This window comes from Pinus tabuliformis, chromosome 7, assembly GCF_031772625.1.
Source record: "Pinus tabuliformis cultivar Carrire ecotype Pingquan chromosome 7, CPIR1, whole genome shotgun sequence".
Classification (NCBI taxonomy): Eukaryota; Viridiplantae; Streptophyta; class Pinopsida; order Pinales; family Pinaceae; genus Pinus; species Pinus tabuliformis.
In genome coordinates, this window is record NC_142293.1 from 492,849,585 (window position 1) to 492,873,675 (window position 24,091).

Sequence of the window (24,091 nt, forward strand, 5' to 3'; positions counted from 1 at the left end):
TACATAGGTGAAACTGGTCGCTCCCTCCAGACAAGACTGAAAGAACATGGAGCTGACATCAGGAATGGAAGATCCCGTACCTCAGCCTTGGCAGAGCACTCCTCGAAGACTAAACACCACATCTGCTTAGAAAACGCATCAATTATCGCGAGAGAAGAGCAACATCAGAGACGGAAAATCAGAGAAGCCCTCGAGATCCTGAAGCATCCTTGTAATCTGAACAGAGACAGCGGTTTGGAGATTAGCGGAAGCTGGCTTCCCCTGATCAGTGAAATCAAGAAACGTCTGCCCGGCCCCAGGTAAGTTGTCGAATAGGTAAGATTGTTATTAATTTAGATATTATTATAGACATTAGCATAGTTTCGATTTTAATATTAATTTTGTTATTACGTCATTTAGATTCTATTAAAGCTCTACTTTTTAATATAATTTCTAGCATAGATTTTAATATAATTTAGACATTAATGTAGGTTTTAATGTAGTTTAGATTTTAATATAGAATTTAGGTTATTTTAATATTAATTTATTTAGTTATTTTAATATTAATTTATTTAGATATTGATATATATTAGGTTTTATTGGTATTAATATATTAAGTTATATAGATTTTAGGTTATTTAAACATTTAAATTATATAGTGATCTAGTTTTATAAAAAATTTAAGTTTTATAGTCATTAGGTTATTTAAATATTAATGTTATATAGTTTTTAGGTTTTACGATATTAATATTTATATTAGTTTTTAGATATTAATATTAATTTAGATTTTAGGTCATATAAAGGTTTATGATATTAATATTAATATATATATTATTAGTTTTTTAGATATTAATATAGATATTAGGTTTTATTGATATTAATACTTTTATATATATTAAGTTATATATATTTTAGGTTATATAAATATTAAGTTAGATAGTCATTAGGTTATATAAGTATTAATGTTTTATAGATATTAAGATTTATGATTTTAATATTAATATATATATATTAGTTTTTATTGATTTTTAATATTAATATAGATTTTAGGTTACACATAGATTTATGATATTAATATTAATATATTTTTTAGTTTTTAGTTTTTAGATATTAATATTAATATTGTTTTTAGTTTAAAGTTTTTGTTTTATAAATATTAAATATATGATATTAATTTATAGAAATTAAATAAATGATATTAATTTATAGAAATTAAATAAATGATATTAATTTATAAAAATAAAAATTTAAATTAATTTTAGGTTTCATTATAAATCTTTCTTGCCAACCTGTGCTGTTCCTTAAAAATTCCTTCCCTCATGAGTATTTATTTCTTCCATCTCGCTCTTCTTTGATCATCTTTCTCTTACCCTGATGATGGATCCCATTTGGGATTCGAAACGTTGGTGTAAAAATTCTATTACTGTGGATTCTCCGAACAAAAATTCAAAAAGCTCAAACCACAGATCTCTGAAATCCAAAGTGTTACATTCACAAGCTCACGGAGATTGACTGAAGCAGCGTTTATCTACTAACGCTGATGTAAAACAAGAGCGTTTTCGAAGGCTACCTGGCGTAACTTCAGGCTCCGTCTAAGACTTATGAAATAACAAGTCAATGAGCAAACGATTAATGTGTTCTCCCCAGTATGGTCGCCAGTATGTTAGCGCTTGAAATTTCACCTCAGGTTGAGAAAGGTAAACCTCAAGGCAACATCAAACCATTTAGCCTCGTAGCTAGCCCTACGGGGCAGGAGAAGGCTCTCTCCGGTCTATCTCGGTAAAATCTTCAATAGATGAGATGACCAATAAGGTAACACTAATATTAGGCTAGTAAACTAATCAAAAGGGTTGATTTGGGGTTTTTTGGGTTTTTGGTGGCAAATTGAGGAGAGGGCAATTTTGGGTGCGGGGATTGGACACAGTTTCTGCAGGGGGTTCCTTGGGGCGAGGTAGGAGACAGCGTTGATGCCTTTAACTGAGGTGGATGGTCAGGAATGAAAGATGAAGAGCTAAAGAGAGGCAAACAATAACTTTGAATTCTCTTTAGACAGAAGAAAACATTGAAATTAAACAAACTTAAAAGCAGAGCATGGCAGGCATGAATTCTTACTTTAACACTTCATTTGTTTAATGTGCAGAAGTAAAAGAAAGGAAATGAATCACATAACAAGCTTACAAATACATTGAGAAACACACCATCAACACATGAGTCCACGAGAATCCCAAAGAGGATTGCAAAACCCTGGTCTTCCTTAGCCAAAAATTGCAGAGATACAGTGAAATAATACAATGATAGTTTCTCCATCAAGAGTCCAACCATGAAAATGAGCAAGAAAGTACATAATATAGATGATCTAACCTCTTTCCCTGCCTCCATGGGTCGAGCTCACTATCCTAGGAGCTGTTTCAACCACTTCTAAACTAAGCACTACAATCTAGGCAGTCAAAACAACTTGCCTCTATAAGCTAGGAAACCAATCCATTCATTAAATATTTACCCTTTACATGAATGAATCTTCTAGAAGTGTTAAACAAGATTAAAAGTGTCTTAGAGTTACAAAAATTACATCAAAGATAATCATCTTCAACGTCAAAAAGTCAAACTGAGTCAAATCTGCATTTTCTGGGCTGTACAGTACAATCTGGCAAAAAACTGCCTGACAGGTCGCGCCCCCCTGCCTGACGGGTCGCGCCCCTTTGGAGCTCTGTTTGGGGTACTTGCAGGTGGCCAAATTGAGCAAAAGTGGGCTTGTTGGAAAGGTTTGTGAGTCTACTTTCCGACCCAACTGGAATTTTTGAATTTGGAGTTCATTTGGCCTGTCAAAAACCAATTCTCCCAAGACAGCTTTCTGCAGTTCAAAAAAGTGGCAGAAAGTCAAATTTTGCATGTATTTTGACCTTCTGAAGGCCCAAAACTCCATAAAAGCTCAAGTCCATCCATGGGCATATGTAACTTTGCATAACAAATCAGGAAATGCTGAGTTTTTGTGAAAAGGAGTTGCCATGACAAAGGGTCTCACGGGGGGTGAGACCCGTTAAAGAGCAAAACCTGTAAATTACCAAAAAATGCCAAAATTACCCAAAATTCTCAAATTTTTTTGGGATTTGAGTTGTGGCTAGGCTATTTAGTGCCATGATCTTTGAGTGAAGCCTCAGCCAAGATACGGAGTGGATTGGTCTTCTTCTTCCCTTTTAGGGCCTCGAACAACCGCCTTTGAAACATCTTCATTTTGGCCTTGCACACATGCATTCTTGCCCAGTAATGGTTTTTCATGTTCCTCAGCAATTTCTTCTCTTGGTTGGCCTTAGCCAACAGCCTCTCCAAGTGTGCATTCTCCTGGATGAGCATGGACTCTCGGTCAACGGGCAATGGATCACCGGGTCTTCTTCGGTTCAAGACTCGGTCACTGCAAATCCTCCATAACTCATCAAGTGCCTGCTCATCTTCCAACTGTGTGTTGCGCTGCTCAAGGTAGGTGATGGTCCACTGTGCACCCTCTAGTCTCCTCTGTACCTCAACCTCTGACACTGATGCTTGGTCATCACTCTGCTCATATGTTTCGGTTTCTGACATGTTTGAGGAGCAGAGTGGACAAAATGTACTGTTGTTTCTGCTTGTAAAAGTGTTGAACTCTATGCTGTTTCAAGGGGACAATGACATGAGGGAAATGTTAGGGGAGGGACCTCTTGCACAAGGAATTGGGAATATATGAATAACAGGGAATTTAGGGAATACATTGCAAACAAATATTTGCATATATACAGGCATACATGTACATAACAAGGATATAGGGAATCATTTACAAAATCACTGCATATAGGAATACATGTATAAACAGTGAACATAAGGGAATACATGTATGTAACAAGGGGACATTTGGAAACTTATTTACAAAACCTTTCACATATTCGCCAAGAAATTTTTATGTTTATAGCATGCATATGGTGAAGCAAGAGTAGGGTTTGAGTTTTTGATGCTTTGGGAGGGGGAAAGGGTTTGCAATTATTTACAACATAGCATGGGGAAAATAGATATGAATGCAAATATGAGTAAAAAGGGAAGGAGGGAAACAATTTACCAAGGGGAATACCTTGAAACAACACAAACCCTAGCACATTTACACATTAACAATGCAGCCATATAGTGTCTTGTCACTTGCATGATTTGAGGTTAAAACACAAGCATGAGGGCTTACATTCATAACCAACCACCAAAATGATGTGTAGAGAGCCTACCTTGAACAAATTTAACAACTTGTGGTTCCTTGGCAGCTCACTGGCAAAGTTCTGTGGAGAAATCCCCAACGGGTCGCGCCAGTGTAATTTTTGCACTGGCAGAGGGTGCCTGACGGGTCGCGCGCCTCTGACGGGTCGCGCGCCTTTTAGGAGGCTTTTGGAGGCCTTCCCAGTGTCAGAATCAGGTGCAGGATAGCTCGTTGGAAAGGTATTTGAGTCTACTTTCCAACCCAACTGGAATTTTTCAATTTGGAGTTGATTTGACCTGTCAAAAATCAAATCTCCCAAGACTGGTCAAAAAGTGTCAAATGAGGCTGCCTGAAGGAAGAGTGTTGTTGCAGTCAACTTTTGAATGCCTTGCTCAACCCCAAATTGAGCTCATGATAGCTCATTGGAAAGCTCTTTGTGTCTAGTTATCATTTTACCCATCAAGCAAATCATTTGGCCAACCAAGCTAGGAAAAAACTTGATTTTCCCAAGGTCACTTCAGAGGTGTCTTTGATTCTCCTAAGGCAACGGAATTCTTGACATTTCTCTCAAACCATGACACCTGTGTAAAAAGTGAAGGAGGTTTTTCTTCTTTGGCATGTTATGGACAGAAACCTCTCTCAGTTTTCTAAAATTCATTTTTGATTGCTCTGAAACAGCTTTTGAGTGAAACTTATCCCGATGTGTGAAACAAGGAATTTTGTCGAAATGAAGCGAAATGAAGGGGATAAGGGGCTTCTAAATTCTTGGGGAAATTTTTGGAAGTAGGGAGGGATGTTAGGAAGCAGGGGAAAGTGGAATCTCAGGGATTGAGTGAGGGAAAGGGGTCCAAAAGGGCAAAACACAGGCCCAACCTAGAAAATTGCCAGGTTGTAGCTAGAAACTAGGGTTTGTGCAAAAATGAAGAATTTGGGGGATCTCAGTGATGAGAAGTGTTTGATAAAGTACTTTAAGAATAGGGGAAGGTGTATGAGCATCAGGAAACAAGTTTTGCCGGTGATTTGGCCGCCCAAGAGAAATTACCTCCAAAACCCTAGGAGAGGGAAATGACCCTACCTAAGCGCAACTGAAGCATGAACAAGGTGTAAAATGACTCATTAAACACTGAGATGATAATGAAAACCCTATGAATGATGATAGACTCAGCTGAATGATGACATGGACCGCCATTTGGACAACTTTGAGAAGAGTGAAAGCGAACCCTAGACCTAATGCCTAGTGACCAAATTTTGCTTGAAGACTCACTGAAATGACAAAATTTGACCTTGACACTTCAAAATCACTTTGTAAGCGCACATTTGATCACTGGAGGAAGGCTGGAAAGACTGACACTAACATGACCTATAAATAAATTTATCTTGAGCATGAAACCCATGCATCAAGAATGACAAAAACAAATTTCTTCTCTCTTTAATATCAAATATATAAAATCATGATTATAATAGACATTATGAAGATCGGACCTAGTTACACATTTCAACAAGTGGTACTCACCGCTATTCTTACACATCGTAATCCCATCCCCTGGACCCGCGAGCAATTATAAAGGAAAAATCAATAGAAGGCAAAAAGCATATGATGAAGGGTTGAAAAACAAAGGTTGGGGTAAATCATGTAACACGATTGCTCCCTCCTTCATTCATACACCCAACTGTGGGCTTCCCCTATTAAAGCTACCCTTGTACTATGGCATGTGGTTCGGAGCCTTCCCTTGATGCCCCACTCTACTCCATCATTATATCACATGCCACCTGCCATTTGATGGATGTACCATGGACATGTCACCCCCTTAAAGGTTAAAACCACCTAATAGGATCATTGGTTAACCTTCTTCTTAAACTTGGAGACATTGTACCTTCTAAAGCCCATTATGGAAGGGCATGCCACTATGACCTATCCACTTGCTTCCATGATTTGTAAGCTTATTTACTCGATTGCGCTGATGATTTGTTGTACTAGAAGGTGAGGGTACGCATTGGATCTTATACAGAATTGTAGGTGGGTCTTCATCGTGGATTTGGTTTCCCTATATAGGGTCCAAGTCCTCCAGAGGGTCATATTGACATTTGTAGGGTGAGCGTTGAGAGCCATGGGCCTCCACCAGCAGAGAGGAGATTGCCACATCATGGGATCCTCCAGCTCCACTCATTGTTTGCTCGTGTTCCATTTATTTGACAATGATGATGCACCTAGACCAACCTACCCAGCCAGCTACACTCTTGAACCACACACTTGCCAGTTGATCCAGGGCCTAGATGAGGATATGTCTCACCATGGGAGACAAAGGGAGGGATTGCATCATTCTTCCAACCCTTACAGATGGGATATAGGCATGTTCGATCCATTTGGAGACCCATGAGGATGTTTTGTGCCCCCAAAGCCACTTAGGGGCATCATAGGTCATTTGCTTGGATGTCAAGGGGTCAGCCCATTTATCACAATGTTTGGAGCTCACCCCTTCACTTTGGCACATATTGGACTCCACTAGGCCTCTTCAATGGCCCTTCGAACTATTGTATCTATCATTTTTCCCTCTTGAGAGGCCTATTTTTGTATTATGAAGCTATCTTGGTGGACTTGTCACCAAGTATTGTTATTTTTGCACATTATTTTATTAGTTGGGGCATCATTAGGCCTAATTAGGCACATCAAACCCCTTAGAGGATGATATACCTTGATGTCATGATCATTTCATTTGATCGTCACTTGGATTTGGATCATTATCTCTTGAGAATTTCGCTAGACCTTTTGAAGGACAAATTGGATATCTTGATGCATTTTGATGTTTGGAAGGCTTGTCTTCAATCTTAGAGCTTCGATTTTTATCTCTATTGATGATTGGAAGATTTCGATATACTTGTGTCTTTTACATGATCTATTTCTCATTTATGTCACATGTGTAATGTATGGAAATTTTCACTCATGAAGCTGGAATAGTTGCCCTAGTGAAATGTGAATTTATTGAATCTTGTCTTTGTGAGGGTTTTTCATATGTTTCATGCATAGTGAATGAATGTCCTATGGGTTATATGATTGTTCATAATTTCCTTGATAAGTCATCAATTGCAACATCAAAGAAGTATAAATTTTCCTAGTAACCTAATTGTTGCCCTTAAGGCCATGCGAAGTTGTTGGGGAACTCCTTGATTGGGTATAAGAATCTTTAACATCAAATCTCATTGACCCCATTCTCCCAATAGGCTAAGCATTGGACTAGTCCTCGGTGATCACCAAACGAAAATCTGTTCACCTCCTCTCTTCTTTTTCTAAGCCTTAACCCTAGTGTCTCCTAAGGCATCATAAAAAATCTATTGTAGCTATCCAAAATTGATGAAACTTGGTCTGGAACTACGTTGGTGTGTCCTTGAGAGGTCCTCCAAATTTGAATCCATTATGACACTTGAATCTCAAGTTTTGCCAAGCCCTAGATCAAGGACCATTCTCCCTAGGTCCCACTTGGCTAGTGGCTTCTTCAAGGATCATTGCATTGAAAATTGAAGTCAAATTTCATCTCCTTGTGTTGATTTGGGGTAGCATTGGATGTGCTCTAGCCACAAAAATTGGTGGAGAGGCTAAAGCACATGAGATCTCCAATACCCATAAATGGTTTGGGCAGATTCTAAACAGTTTGGGAGATATTAAAATAATTAATATTTTTTAAGGAGTCCCTAAGTCTAAACTTAGAGAAAATAAAATATTAATGTGAATTAATATAAAATTGTGTTAGAAGGGTCCAAAAGTCATGGATCAAGCCAGAGTTAATATTAGCCGTTGATTAGAGACTTAATGTTGGTCGTTGAATTGTCAACGAGAAAAGTATAAGAGGAGGCTTGAGATTCACTTGGAGAATACACCGAGTTGATCAAGAATTCGATTTTCGGGGGCAGGGCTTGCTAAGGAAATCAAAGGAGTGATCAGAGTTGCAACTAAAGGGCAGTGAATACAGAAGCAGAGAGGCAAAGAGGGTACCGGGAGCATCAGTGTAGAAGCCGGGAGAGAGGGACGCAGAGCCAGCTAAAGGCCACCTAGAGCCAGTCAGGGCCCACGCAGAGACAGCTAGGAGCTGCGCAGTGCAAGAAAGAGCCAGTGTGGGTGACGCAGAGGCTCTAGAGGCTGACGCAGTGCCTCCAGAGGCTAACGCAGGGCGAGCTGGGGTGACGCTGGGCCAAAGACGCTGATGCAGTTCCTAGAGGCAAATGTTTGAGATTTCGTGGGGCAGAATGGAGTTGAGAGTTGTGGGATTGTTCAACTAGGGTTTTAGCCGGAATATCTATCTCCGACTGAGTGGTACTACTGCCGAGATCATTCTCTGTTGGGTGAGACGGTTTGGCACCCAGATTGTATTCTGAAACTGCTTAATAATAAAACCCTCAGAGCGCTACAAAGGTTTTCTCGCATTGGGTTTTTCCGAGGACATTGGTCCAAAAACAACAGTGTCACTTGTGTGCTTGTTTTTCCTTCAGTTGATGATCTGTAATGTGTTGAGCATGTACTTGTATTTATTTTCAGTATTTACATGGTAAATAACTAGTTAATTAAACAAAACAAGTAGGCAGATTCTTTGCCACATTAATAATAAGAGTATTAGAATATTCCTATTTAGTAATTAATACTCATTCTGTTAGTTGTTGCTATTTTTATTCGTTTAAGCAGTTTCTTAGATGAAACTGAGTGTTTCCATATTCTACATAGAAACTTGATGTTTCTATTATTGTAAATATCTCTGTATTATCATTGAGCTTCTTGCTCATTCTGAATTAATTCATTCAATATTCTTTTATGGTATCGGAGCCAGAAACAAAAAGAGATTTCTTGAACAGTTATTCTCTTCGCATCCTAATCTCTTGAGTTCTCTCATTCCTTTCTAAGGTCGAGCCCTCTGTAAGCCAGGTAGCCTTCACTGAGTCTTAGCCTCGGCTTTGCTCACTGTGATAAAAGCTTACAGTCGTCTATCTCGATACAGAAATGGATTCTTCTCCTGCATTATCATTTCTTCATGTCTAAGCATTTTTTTGAGAAACTCTAGGATCTGTTTTAGAACAAAATTGCCGATTCTGTTTGGATAATCGCAGTCGGTTATCTTGGTGTCAGAAGTGGGATCTCCACAGGGTTTTAAGAAGGGACAGGGCGTGCAGCCATATTCACATTCTCTTCGATCAAACGGTGGCATCGAGAAATTCCGCAGAGCCTTGCGCGTCATCCGCTTAGTCCATTTGATGGGATCGTGGTCAAACTTAGAATTTTTTGCCGTGGCACCTGTGTGTTGAAAAGGGCACTTACGACTTATGATTAGACGAGGGAGACGGAATTGGCGTCAGCGTGTCGGGTATTATTTTTTTTCTCGCCCTCGTATCATCGTTTCTCTTTGGGCTCGTTCTGCGGGTTTCGTTCTGCGGATTTCTGTTTTGTGAGAAGGAGGACCATTTTTCCCATGATAAAGTCTCAGTCTCAAACCTCCCAAAGGATACTGAACTTTGCAGCATAGCTCTTGAACCAGGTTCCATCTGAATCTGGGATCGATCTTCGAAGTCGTCCTCTTGTGACCACTCATAGCAGGCGTCGCTAGTCTCCGTTTGCCGTTAAAGCCTGTAATCACAGAAATTAGCAGCTTGAGAGGGTTCATTCGAAAGGGCTCGCGGTGATTTACTCGAATCCGGCTGTTACAGAAAGCCGCCATGAATACAAATGCAATTAGCAGTGCCGGATCGGCGCGGTTCTGACGGCCATAGCACCCTTGCAGTGGCGAATAAGATCTGAATTGAAGCTACAGACAGGCTACCAAACGAAATGCTTCAAGCACCGATCGATCGATTTTAGAGCTAAATCGACCTGATTCCAATCCGGAAGCTCTCGGATCACCGCAGATCTCAGTAATTCTGCGTGTTGGAAGCTTTTTGAACGGAATCGTCTGGCACTGTCGGCTTGGACTCAGCGGCAGTCATTACTATCAGCGATTTTTTTAGAACTGATATTTGAATTTACCGTATAGTAGCGGCAGTCATCAGGGATTCAAACGTGGGTTCTCCATTGTTTACGACAGCAGCAAGAAAAAAAAAAATATATACATATATAGCAGAAATTCAAAAACAGTGTGTCGGTGCTACTGTTCTCAAGCTGCCTCTGTATTAGTTTGACGTTGCAGAGTAAAACGGAAGGTTTGCAATTTTCTGTGGAGATTTATTTCTGCTGGGTAGATATATATATATATATATATATATATATATATATATATATATATATATATATATATTTTAAAAACCTGTCTTGCAGAACAAATTCTGTTTTTTTTATTTGCACCAGGATAAGCGGGCAGCTTCATTAAAATTTGTGTCAGACTTCTGTTTTGAAAATGGCCACGCTCACCAATCTGATGTTAGAAGGAAATCAACGCTTTAATGGCAGCAACTATAACATTTGGAAACAAAGAATGCTGACCATTTTTGAATACAGGCGTCTTGATCAGCTCATTTTGGGCAAAGAGCTTCGTCCCGGTACAGCTGGTACCGATCAAGATAAATTTGATGATCGAAATCGAGAGGCTGTTATGCTTCTCAAGCTCTCTGTCGCTGATGATCAGTTACCGCAGATTCCTTCTGGCAAGACAACTGCCGAGATTTGGGAACAGTTGAAAGAACTGCACGAAACATCTGACAAAAGCAGAGCTTTTTTCCTCAAAAATCAGTTGTTATCCATCATGATGGACGAACATATGTCTTTACAGGAACATCTCAACAAAATTAAAGACATTCGAGATCAACTCGAAGCTATTGGTAGGACCATGGAGGAAGAAGATATGGTAGTCAATACTTTGAAAAGTCTACCAAAATCTTATGAACATTTCATAGAAACACTCAACATTACCACCACAAATGTTGATATGAAGTTTCCAGAGCTATGCACCAAACTCCTGCAGCAGGATCGGTGGAAACAGCAGTTTGGTAGTGGTGCTTCATCAGTGTCTTCGGAAAATGCATTTGCTGCAAAATATCAGTCCTCTCAGTCCTTTCAGCAGAGAGGCTCTTCTCAGCCTTTTGATCCTGCTAGGAAGAAAAGTGTGCAGTGTAATTACCGTCACAGGTTCGGTCACATGAAGAAAGATTGCCGACAGAGGATTGCTTCTGAACAGAAGAAACAGGGAGGGCCCCATCAGACAGCAAATGTTGCAGAACATTCTGAGCAGACAGATTCTGCCTTTTACGCCTTTATGGCTAAAAGGTCTTCAAATCATGTTCCTTCCTCTGCCTGGTACATTGATTTTGGTGCATCACGCCATTTCTCTCACAGGCGTGACTGGTTTATTGACTTCTCACCTTTCAGTGATTCCATGGTATTTGGCGGAGGTGAAAAGTACACAGTAGTTGGCAGAGGTACAGTTCAAATCCAGTCTTTTGAGCACACACTCATCTTTCTGAATGTATACTATGTCCCTGGTATGGAAATCAATCTGCTGTCTGTCAGTCAGATTATGAGGAATTCTCCTCAGCTTGATGTAGTATTTAGTGCACACAAGTGCTCTATTATTGACAGGGAGACTAGTCTAACAGTTGCTGTTGGCCTCGAAGACCATGGTCTATACAGACTACTTGACACCGGTGACTCTTCAGAAGTGGCTCTAGCAACACGTGTCTCTCCCATCAGCACTCTATGGCATCAGCGATATGGGCATCTAAATATGCAGTATCTCTCTCAGCTCTCTCGGGAGGGACTTGTGTCAGGATTACCTGATATTCAGACTCAGCAGTTGGGGGTATGCAGCGTCTGTCAAGCGGGAAAGCAACATCAGTCTTCATTCAAGGATGGAGAATCTTGGCGCGCATCTAAGGTACTCCAGTTACTTCATGCTGATATTTGTGGTCCTATGAATACAGCTTCTATCACTGCTTGCAAATATTTTTTACTTATTGTTGATGATTTCAGTAGAAAGATGTGGGTGTATTTTTTAAAAAATAAATCTGATGCACTTAGTACATTTCAGAAGTTTAAAACCATAGTTGAAAAAGAGTCTGGCTGTAACATCATGACTCTTAGGACCGACAATGGGGGGGAATTTTGTTCTTCAGCTTTTTCCAACTTCTGTGATATTCATGGCATCAAACGTCAGTTAACCACCCCCTACACTCCTCAGCAGAACAGTGTTGTCGAGCGTCGCAACTGCACGGTTGTTGAAATGGCTCGTTCCATGCTCCAACACAGGAGTGTTCCAAAGAAATTCTGGGTTGAAGCAGTATTTACTGCTGTTTATCTTCTTAACCGATCACCTACTCAGGTTGTTAAAGGGAAGACTCCTGAAGAGGTTTGGTCTGGCCGTAAACCTAAGATCAGTCACCTCAAAGTATTTGGCTCAGTTGCATATGTTTGGATTCCACCTGCTAAGCGCTCTAAGTTGGATTCCAAAAGCCAGAAACTCATGATGACAGGTTACAGTGATCATCACAAGGCCTATAGGCTGATAGATATAGCCACCGGTCGTCTTAGCTTCAGTCGTGATGTAGTATTTGATGAAGACAGAGGATTCTTTCAGTCTTCTTCTTCTGAGCAGTGTTCTGAGGATCAGCCTCACAGTGTTCTTCTTCCGGTCGGTCCACCTGATGGGAGGGATGATATAGCATCAGTATTTGATAATATTCTATCTGAGCTTCCTCCAGAAAACAACCCTCCTCTTGATGCCCCTATTGCTCTTGAGTCTTCTCCACCTCCTCCTAATATTGGTTCCTCTACTCTTCGGCCAAAATGGTGGGCTAAAACTATTGGTGATCTCCGAGATGATGAGCTTCTTGAAGGTAGAACTTCTAGACATAAGAACAAACAACAGTCTACAGTCAATTTTGCTCTTATGGCTAACCTTCACAGTATTTTTGAGCCTCAAACCTATTCAGAGGCTAAGGGTACATCTGAGTGGGAACAGGCTATGGAAGCCAAATTCCAGAGTCTTCAGAAGAATCACACCTGGACACTTTCTGATCTTCATGCAGGGAAAAAGCCCATAGGCTGCAAATGGGTATATAAAGTGAAATACAAAGCTGATGGAACCATAGACAAGTATAAAGCTCGTCTTGTGGCTCGAGGGTTCTCACAGAAGGAAGGCATCGACTATGAAGAAACTTTTGCTCCTACAGCCAAGATGAGTACCATAAGGCTTGTCCTTGCCCTAGCGGCTCAGTTCAATTGGAAAGTTCATCAGATGGATGTAAAGAGTGCTTTCCTAAATGGTGATCTCCAAGAAGAAGTCTACATGACGCAGCCTTCAGGATTCAAGGTTGCTGGTCAAGAACAGAAAGTGTGTCGATTAGCTAAAGCCATTTATGGATTGAAGCAAGCTCCTCGGGCTTGGTACATGAAAATTGATCAGTACCTGACAGATCAGGGTTTTCAGCGGAGCCCATCTGATGCAAACCTGTATATCAAGCATACTGCTGATGATATCTTGCTTGTGGTTGTCTATGTGGATGACCTTATCATTACTGGCAGCTCTACACATTTGATCCATGGGATCAAACAAGATTTATGCAGAACTTTTGAGATGACAGACTTGGGACTTCTTCATTACTGTCTGGGGGTTGAAGTTTGGCCGACTGAAAATCATATCTTTCTCTCTCAGTCCAAGTATGCAAAAAATATTGTGGACAGTTTCAGAATGCAGGATTGCAAACCAGCCACGACTCCTATGGAACCAGGGCTCAAACTTTCATCGCAGTCATCCTCTCCCCTTGTGGATGAAACTTTATTCAGGCAACTAGTGGGCAGTCTCATCTATCTTACTGCCACCAGACCTGACATCAGTTTTGCAGTAAGCTATATCTCCCGCTTTATGTCAGCTCCTAAAGCTGATCATTGGATAGCAGCAAAGCGTGTGCTACGATATGTGCGTGGTACTTCTGATTATGGCCTCTTATATACTCGCAGTTCCAATCCTATTCTCAGTGGTTACAGTGTTACACTAACTCTGACTGGGTCAGTTCGGTTGATGACCGTAAATCTACAGTTGGGTATGTGTTTAGTCTAGGATCTGGTGCTGTTACTTGGACTAGTAAGAAGCAACAGGCAGTGGCTCTCTCCTCAACAGAAGCAGAGTATCGGGGAGCAGTTAAGGCATCCTGTGAGGCAGTTTGGCTTCGACGTATGCTTGCAGATATGCATGTTTCCCAGACCAGGCCTACTTCTTTGTTTTGTGATAATCAGGGAGTTCTCAAGCTTGCCAAAAATCCGGTCTTTCATGAAAGAACAAAGCATGTGGAAACTCATTGCCACTACATTCGCCAGCTTGTTGAAGATGGCTCAGTTCAGTTGCAATATGTTCCCACAACAGAGCAGCCCGCCGACATCTTCACCAAGCCTCTTGGTCCTGATAAATTTGTAAAATTCAGAGGGTCTATTGGTGTTGTAAATAGATTGAGTATTAAGGGAGGGTATTAGAATATTCCTATTTAGTATTTAATACTCATTCTGTTAGCTGTTGCTATTTTTTCGTTTAAGCAGTTTCTTAGATGAAACTGAGTGTTTCCATATTCTACATAGAAACTTGATGTTTCTATTATTGTAAATATCTCTGTATTATCATTGAGCTTCTTGCTCATTCTGAATTAATTCATTCAATATTCTTTTAAAGAGGGGTACCCAAGACATTAATATTAATATTACTTTTATCCATTTGAACTTTCCTTTGGGGCACGATGGGCTTTCCTTTGGGGCAAGAGGGCTTCTCATGGGAAATTCTTCCCATAGCTACCCAAATTTCAACAATCATTAGCCACTAGTGGTTGTCAATGGCTGTTGGTTGAAGAGATGGTAGGAGAAAAATTTCCCTTGTGGTGTCACCCACTTTTGGTGGGTAGCAAGTCTGATAAAACCATTTTGGCCTTTTCTAAGATGGATTGTCATCTTGTCTTCCCAACTCCAACTATACTTTTGCTTCCTCCATTTCTTTGTCCCCTTCTCTTTTGTGCATTTTATATGTGAGAGGAGTTTTAAATTCAAGCTCTTCACTATCACCTTGCAAAAGTTCAGCTTTCCATTTGAATGTATACACATGTGGAGGTCTCTTATCAAAAATTACATCTCTACTTGTAAGAACCTTTCCATTTATTGGATCAATTTGTACATTTGATTCAATTCTATACCTAGTAAATACACATTTGCTACTTTTATCTTCCACTTTACATCTCGTTGTATCTGGAAGATGTGCATAGGCCAGGTTGACCTTGCCGCCTACACCTACCTACAGTTAGTGAGAAAAGCCTTCAACCCCACAAGGTGTGGATGGTGACAAGGAACTAAGAGATGGGGTTGTCACATATTCCCAACTCTTTCCATTTAAGCTATCTCCTAGGTTAACTAAGGGGGGTGGTCCCTAAAGGAAAATTAAGTTTAATAGGTAAGGTTTCTAGGAGAATGTTAAAGTGAAGTAGATTACTTTCTTAATATTATGAGCAAATGTGATATGAGCAATAACCATTAACAATCATCAATATATAATATAAACATATGAACAACTAGTGCCTTCAAAATATTGCTCTAGAATGAAATTATATTTGCTTAAATGAAGTGAAATGCTTTCAAGTTGAAAAGCAAAAGTAATCCTGAAAATGAAACAAGAAATTGTTAGCATAAGATATAAGGATGCCTTTAAGATATATGAACCATTGACAAATCAAAGCATGCAAAATATCTTGCTCAAATAAAAACAATTAGTAATCTACTTGGAGAATGTAAATGAGATGATTCTAGTCAATGTCTATCAAAAGTAACTTGTCTTCAAGCATATAAGCAAACTTGAAATAGATTCAAATGTAGACTAGTGCCTTCAAGTAAACAATAGCTTGCCCAAAATGAGATTAAGACACAAATGATAGAGAATTTAAATGTTAGACCAAGATAATAAGATGAAATTAAATTTGCAACATAAAATAAGTAGTACTTTAAAATGAAATGCTCAACTTACAAGATACATCAATCATTCATGAGCATAATGACCATCAAAATGATAACATGAAATGGAGTTGCAAAAGTAAACAATATTCCAAGTACAAGAGAATTAAATTGTTGCAAAATTTAAGAGATTACAATACTTGCATCAAAAGTGCTTCTTGAAATGGGAAATGATATTTGCATGTGAAACTTTAAACCATCAAGATAGCAAAAACTTGAGAACTTGCAAGTAAAGTAAAATGTGATGTAAAATGCTCTTGGTTTATTTTATTGGTTAGACTCTAAAAGCAAGATTGCAATTGAACTTTAATCCTCAGACCTCACCTTCGCCCAAAGATTTGGATCTCACAGTGAGGAGTCAATAGAGGTAGAGGGTCCCTAAAAGTCTATTCAACCAACTTAAGTTGAAGGTAAGTTTTAGTGATGCTTGGGGCATGTAAGATCTCTAAAAGTAGATTAGCAAAAGAAAGAAATAAACTTCAACTTGAAATATATTTGCTTGACATGAAATAAAATGTTGCTTTGTAAAGTAGAATTTGCCCAAATACTTGATGCATGTAAAGTGTGCTCAATGGTGAAGCATAAGTAAACTTGGAACAATATTCAAGCCAAATAGAATCAAGTTAAAGGTGTTTGCATGCAAAAAAAAAACTGAATTTGCTATGAAAGTAAATGAATTTAAAACTTGTAGCAAATCAAACTAAATAGCATGCAAAATGAGTGTGATGCATGGTTGTGTTAATTAGCCAATTATATGAGATGCATGCAAGTGAAAAGAGATCAACAAAACCAAATCACAAGTCCTCTCCGAAAGCTGGAGAGATAGGGATGTCAATGGGTAAAACCCATGCTCCCAGAATCAGAAATTTTATTAACTTTAAAAGATGCAAAATACCATGAGGCCTCCTCTAAACCTAAGGAAAGTCTTCACAGATGAAGTTTTAAATCATAGACTTTTCCTTGCTGAAATACTTTTGCAATTAAGGCCAAAGAAAGGCTCCATAAAATTCAGATTTTTACAAGAAGAGAAGAGAGGCTAAGCCTCTTCAATGCCCAATGCCAAGGGAGAGAGAAGGCAGCCCAAGAAGAACTCGGCCTTGCCCACGAGGAACTCGGCTTTGTCCAAGAAGGCCGTATAATGCTCACGGCCAAGAGAGGGAAATAATCTAGAAGTTAGAGCCCCAAGGTCTTGCATGCAAACTTGTAAGTAGTTTTGAAGATGAATCCTGCAAGTTGCTACAAGAAAACAAGTTAGAGATGGGCTACAAAACACACCAAGTGTTAGCTCAATAAATTGCGAAATATGTTACAATATACTCTACAAAAGGCTAGGCCAAAGAGTATGAGTAAACTCTCCTCTTTGGCTAGCCATGATTTAGCTCTTTGAAATAGCAAGATATTAATAAATGAAGCACAATACTTGAAAAGTAAATTTTTAATTGATTTTTATGCAAGAAATAAGAGCCTAAAACTCAAAAGAACCCTTGCAAAACAATTCGAATGATGAGACTTTAGAATTTAACACATGTGGGTTCTCCTTGAATATTTCAAGAGTGGGTTGGTTCCTCCGAGAACTTCCCCTCACGCTTGAAACTTGATCAAAGAAGGATTTTCTACACAACTTCACCAAAACCAATTAGATCCACATGGAATTAATCAAATGCAATGGAGAGAATTTCTAGAGATATATTTGACACCAATTAAAATATTTTTCTTCCTAGAGAAATTAAACAATTCTTATGCTAATATGAGATAGTTGCATATCAACATAACTTGAAAAGCATGAAGGAAATAATAGCATGAGGAAGCAAATAGAAATATAAGAACAAATACATCAAGAATTTACCATATACAAGGAGAAGAACACCTCACAAGTAACCCCAAAGTCTTTTGTATTATATTGCCAATGAGTGTACAATCCAGCAGCGTGTCTTCAAGCCCAATAGCTCGTATTACATGATACAATATGAGAGCCCATGACTCTATTATATAGAGAGTTGGGAGCAAATCCCAAGGAAGAATGCATATGACAAATGGCATTGGAGCAAATCCCAAGAAAGAGCAAGTCGAGTTCCAAATGGAGATGAGAGAGACACCAAGGCAAATCGAATTCCATATGTGGCACCTGAGGAAAATCGAATTCTCTATGTGATACAGTAAACAAATCCATGTGTGAACCAAAGCAATGAGATAACTCCAATCAAACATCCAAACTCAAACCATGTGTTGCCACCTCAGATGATGATCCCAATGAAGCTCAGTGTAGATCCCAATGAAGCTCAGTGTAGATCCCAAGGAACTGTGTGGTCCCCTCCAAGAGAAACTCGTATTTCCCCAAGTGAAGTGCTAAGTGTAGAAGCACTGGAGCTAAAGTGAGGCAAGCTCCCACAAAATCCTCAATCAAGATATTCCATCGAATATTCCTTTAGTATGTAAGCTCTTCCAAATAATTCGATTTTCCACATAAGCAATTGTTGCATTAACTCCAGGAAATTCAATTTTCATGAGATATTGGTGCATGATGTAAAGTGCTCAGTCATCGTCCACATGTCCCTTGACTCAACTCTTTGACTTGGTATAATTTCCAAGTCATTTCTATGTCATTCTGTCACATGGAATAATTTATTTCTCTCTATTTAATTTATTTCTAGCCTAATTTATTGCCACATTTTCCACTAAACTTAAGAAAAATGGGTTTTGGAGTCCTAAACACATTTTTGACCGTCAAAGTGTGTCACAGTAGAAAGTTGAGGGTGAAAGGTGTAAATTTTATTACTCATACCCCATACAACTTCTCTAGAAATCACTTATTACATTACAAATACAATTTTTATTGCAATTTTCCCCTGCGGAAAATCTAAAAAATTAAAAATGACCACCTATACCTAACCAAATTCCACAAAAATTTTTGTATGATTTAGTATGGTAATAAAAATTGACACTACGACTCACCATCAAGTCATACTCCGGCTTTAGGTTATATTTGGAGGAAAAAACTCAATTAATTATTAAGTCCTAGTAGGGAGATGATAATTAACCAAGTGGAAAAAAATCTCTCAAAGTAATATTCACTTGTTGGCAAGGTCCCAAGCTACCTAGGTCTATTACATGACTCAAAATTCATCATACTAGCATCACTTATTACAACTCCCCGCAGAGTGTGGAATCTGGGTACAACAAAAAATGATGAGAAGAAGAAGTAGAGTTTAAAAACTCTAGTAATCTGATGGTACAAGTGTCTTTTGGTACATCCTTGGGCATGGAGCCTTCAGATAGTCATCAAGTACCACTCCAGTGGTCAACAGGCCAAACAACCAAAATTTGTGGAATTGATACCTCTGGTTTCCTACTTAACCAGGCTTCATAAGGAGTCTTGATTCAAGACACTATTTATGACAATAAAAGTAGTCAGTATGCAGTTATGATACATCATTAGGGCAAGATGCCTTTTGAAGAGTCTTTACCTTATACATTGACACCCAACAAAGGGTCAAAATAGGACAAGTATACAATTTAGTTCGTATTAAACTTCACAGAATAATTTAACAAGCTACCTTGAAAATAGAACTTTAAAAGATGACACATTCAAATGTTTTCGTTTATATGCACAAAATCTCAAGGGTTATGTATAAAATCACAACAGAAAATACCTCCAAATATACTTGCTTCTGTAAGAAGTCCTCTATGTCAAGGCGAGCAGCTGTAGCTAAGAGCTTAAGTGCCTTCCCTTCCTGTGATTACCATCATGATCAAGTTATTCTTTGGCAAACTGCGAACAAACATTATACAATTACCAGCCAATATATTGCTGAGTGCATTCCTTTTGATACTTCTTTTGGAATTACCATATAACAGTATTTATTGACATCAAAAATTCCTTGAAGCTTGTAAACATAGGAATTCATTTGGTCATATAAGCATATGCATCTGACTATAATGATACATTAATACAACAAATATAAAAAAGAATGTCTTCCCTTCATCTGAAATGTGAGCAAAAAAATTGCAAAGAAATATTGCAGTTGATGACTGCAACCCACTGAATCTTATGTCAATTATGGGCAAATAATAAAGACTGATATTCTACATACTCATCATATAATCAATATGCTTGGAATAAGAATTCGTGTGTAAGGTTTATTTATGCAGTTCCAGACACACCTAAAACCAAACTAGAAAATCAAACAAGTCAAAATATCTTCTTAGATAACGACCACCTCTAACTTGTAACCAGTTCCTGCAAGTAAGCTTCACTTCCACTGGGTCACACTTCTTTATCAAGACTTCAACATTGAAAGAACTCAGAACCAAATTTAAGGAGCCTCAATAAGGCTTCAAGATTGTATTAGGGCCTTGTAAGCACCCTTTCGAAACCTGTTACAAAAAGAGTTTTAATTAGAAGAAGATCAGCTGGTACCTGTACTTGCCTTGAATCAGATCAGAGAAGTGTTATAGTACACCATATTTTCATCATGATAGGGATGCTGATTCAAAGAGTTTTCCTTGAGAGGGGCCATTTGTTAAGGAAGCTTCCAACCTGTTGATTTCTGCTCTGGTGTTTTGTTCTGTGCACAAAGGATGGTGCTTATTAATGATATCTTCAGTAGATGGAGGGTATGTTTCTTGCAACTTGAGCAGCCAGGTTGACAGAATAATCAACAGCATTGAGTGCTTTTGTTGGGTCTAGAATTGAAACAAAGGCACACTTATTTGCCAGACACCCTCATGGTTCCAGAGGACGCTGACAGCGAGCCAGTGAGCTGTTCACCCCCCTCACCCAACACCATCGGACTCGGGAGACCTTGACATCATCAACCCCATCAATCGATCTCTCTCTCTCTCTTGACATGTTCTTGAGTTGTCTACCTTTCTGGTTTTGGAAAAACTCACTTAGTGTTTTGTATCATTGTATCTTGGTCACAGTTTTATGCTAGTTTTTGTAACTCAGACAGGTGTTCTAGTCTTAGATGGTGTCTATGAGACTAGGAGCAAAGGTGGATTAATTATCTCCAAAAGCCAGAAAACGTTTATAAGTGAAATGTCATAATTACGTATAGTTAACCAGTTTTAATTATTTTCCTAAGTCTAACTTAGGGAAATGGGGAAATTAATCAGTATTATTTGAGAAAAATAGATTTTGCTCTAGTGATTTCTAAAAAAGTGATTTGAGGAAGTCGAGATGATCTTTAGCCATTGATTGGAGTTAGTGTTGTTTTTCAATGGCACTGGAGAATCTAGGTTAGAGTCTTAGAATCTGTGATGTAATCAACTCAAATGCCACAACAAACTACTTTGCACAACGGAATCAATACTGCAGTAAATCAACATGTGCACAAATAAACAACTTTTTACAATTTTTCAACAACCCAGCTTTGTTATATTAACAACTTGTAATACCACTGTCTAGGGCTCATGTACTAGGGATCATGGCCCTCATACAATCACTAATACAAAAATGTACAACTAGGGTTTGGTGTCAACAACTATGACCGCCAATCTACCCTGAACAAGATACAACTAACCTACTAGCTGATGTAGTGCACTTCACAACTCCACTCAGTCGTACCCTGAACATATCTATTGGTCCTTTTGCTCCCAAGCTGCAGCTCTGCCTCTGTCAACAAATCTTGCTCCTTTAGGTCACTGAACACGGCTCACCAGTGACCAATCTGCCCTCTAGCTAATCATTAGTCCATCAACGAATCAACACATATGGCCTTCTTGTGAGTTGTTCACAACACAGTTTGTGAACAACTCCTAGACAACAAACTATTGCTCCTCAGCTCTTTGGGACTTTTCCCTACTATTTCCTTCATGTGTTCCTCCAATGAAGACAAACTTAGGGCATGGAGGGTTTCCCTCTATCACTGTAAGATATCCTTCTCTTCAATAAACTTGGGCTAGACAAACTGCTCCCTTGGCTACCTTCTTTTGTCCTTCAAAGATCAGTCCCTAAGTTTCTCCAAATCTGCCTCTTCTAGCAAGTCTAGAGACCTTATCAAATCTGCACTTAGGGCACACAAGGACACCTCCTTGTTTCCCTCCTAACAGCCACAAGAGTCCTCCAACAACTGTCCAAATTCAACCCTACACCACCTAACACATCAACTTAGGAAGAGAAACATACCTCTGCATAGGACCACTTCCGTCCGCTATTTCCTTCTCGGACCTATGCTTTATCTTCTATGGATCTCGGCCTTGGTTAGGGTTGTTGTAGAAACTATTGCACCCCACTTCTTGGCCCAAATCACCTCACAAATACTACAGCCTCATCTCCTCTATAATCCTTATGATGTACTCAGACTAGAACAGGGGTAAATACCTTTGTCCAACTCCCAACTAAAGTTTCCACCACCTGTAGCAATCATAGAGAATTGCGGCCTAATTCTTGGAGATTTTTGCCACCAAAACTTGCACAAAACAGCCTAGAAATACTCAGCCCACTCCTTTATTTGATTCTTCCCAAACAATCACAAAAAACAACCCAAACTAGGTCTCCTCTTCCTTGCTAGGCTTCAAATGTCTTTGGCCTGCTTCAGATGCTCTTCCTCTTATGCGAGTTGCACTTGTGTGTGATGGATGAGGTCTCTCCTCTCTCATATTTACATCTTCCTGCTTCAGATGCTCTTCCTCTTATGCGAGTTGCACTTGTGTGTGATGGATGAGGTCTCTCCTCTCTCATATTTATACCTTCCTCTTGTGGCAACATCTAGCCCTTAAGGGCACCTCCTCAAGTCAAGGCCAACTTGTCTTTTGTGCCACAAGCCCACACAAAAACATTCAAAAATTATTATCTCACAATCTACAAGGCTTCTCTTGGTGCTACAAGTAGCCCCTAGCTCCTCTTAGGGTGCTCTGTCATCTCCAAGTGCCAAGTGTCCAAAATCCTCCTTGGTTTCACACCCACAACTTTGGGTGCAAAGCCCACAACTTGGGTACTCCTGTCCACAAAGCCCATGTGGGTCAAATTCCTCCACAAACCTGTACCCTAGGGTGTGGAGTACCTCCCAAGCTACAAATCTCATCAATCAGAACGTGGTCGTTGATTCGTCAATGAGAGATTATAAGAGGAGATCAATGGGGCCTTTGGAGATCATTCGAACAAGTAGGTTTGCAATGATGGCAAGGGCGGAGTGATAACATGGGAGACACTAGCAACGAGGTTCAGCAGGAGAAATTGAGGAGGGAATTTCTGGAGAAATTCTTCATAGTGATTCCAGTTTTCTAAGAGAAGGAAGGAGGCCGAATTATTTTAAGGAGGAAGGTCGAGACAAGCAATGCGAAAAACCAGATTATCCAGTGTGAATTGCCAGAGACTCGTTTCAATCGACAATTGTCAAAACAATTTTCGAGAGGCAATGCGAGTTGTGTTGAGAAATCTAGGGCATGTATAGTTAAAAGATTTCTCTGCTTGATAATTGCTTGTGATACACTTTTACTTCTTATCTTATAGTCTTTTCTTCGTTATGTTATTATTGTGTTCTTCTCATCAAGACAATTACCAATATGCACAATAAAAGACAAGTGACACAGTATGTAGGCTTGTGAGCCAGGGCCAAAACCTCTAACTTCTTGAAAGGAAAATCTGATCAAAATTCTTCTTCTAGATCCTCAATTGAGGAGTACAAAGACCATGACACAAACCCTTGACTCTAGTATCCTACCAAGAACCTTGTCACTATCCTTGATGCTCTGCCTCTTCCCTTCGACTTTCCTTCTTGATCTAGATCTACTCTCCTTGGCTCTTTCTAGAGAAAACTCGAGCTCTATCCTTCACACTGCTTCTTCTCAACCTCTCCTAGAGAAACTCGGTTTCTATGATTTCACTGGCTTCCTCCAGAGACTCCCGATCTCTAGATCTCTATCTCGGTCATCCAAAACAAGTATCCAGAAGAGTCCTTTCTTTGCTGACTCCAGAAGAGTCCTTTCTTTGCTGACTCCAGAAGAATCCTTTCTTCGTA

General features: G+C 39.2%; 1 protein-coding gene across 3 annotated transcripts in view; it reads right to left on the reverse strand.

Moving 5' to 3' along the window:
* LOC149248184 (GTPase ERA1, chloroplastic-like) overlaps nucleotides 1-24,091 on the reverse strand; it is a 158,761-nt gene that overhangs the window by 17,993 nt on the left and 116,677 nt on the right. Inside the window, exons 8-9 of one of the 3 annotated variants that reach the window (XM_089458363.1) lie at nucleotides 19,781-19,861; nucleotides 17,147-17,356 (exon numbers count right to left, since the gene is read on the reverse strand). In XM_089458363.1, the coding sequence (XP_089314489.1) occupies nucleotides 17,297-17,356; nucleotides 19,781-19,861 (141 nt within the window). In that variant the 3' untranslated portion in view covers nucleotides 17,147-17,296. Of the gene's footprint in view, nucleotides 1-17,146; nucleotides 17,357-19,780; nucleotides 19,900-24,091 lie in introns of those variants that run through there. The other 2 variants (XR_016266654.1, XM_089458362.1) reach the window with 2 other exon arrangements.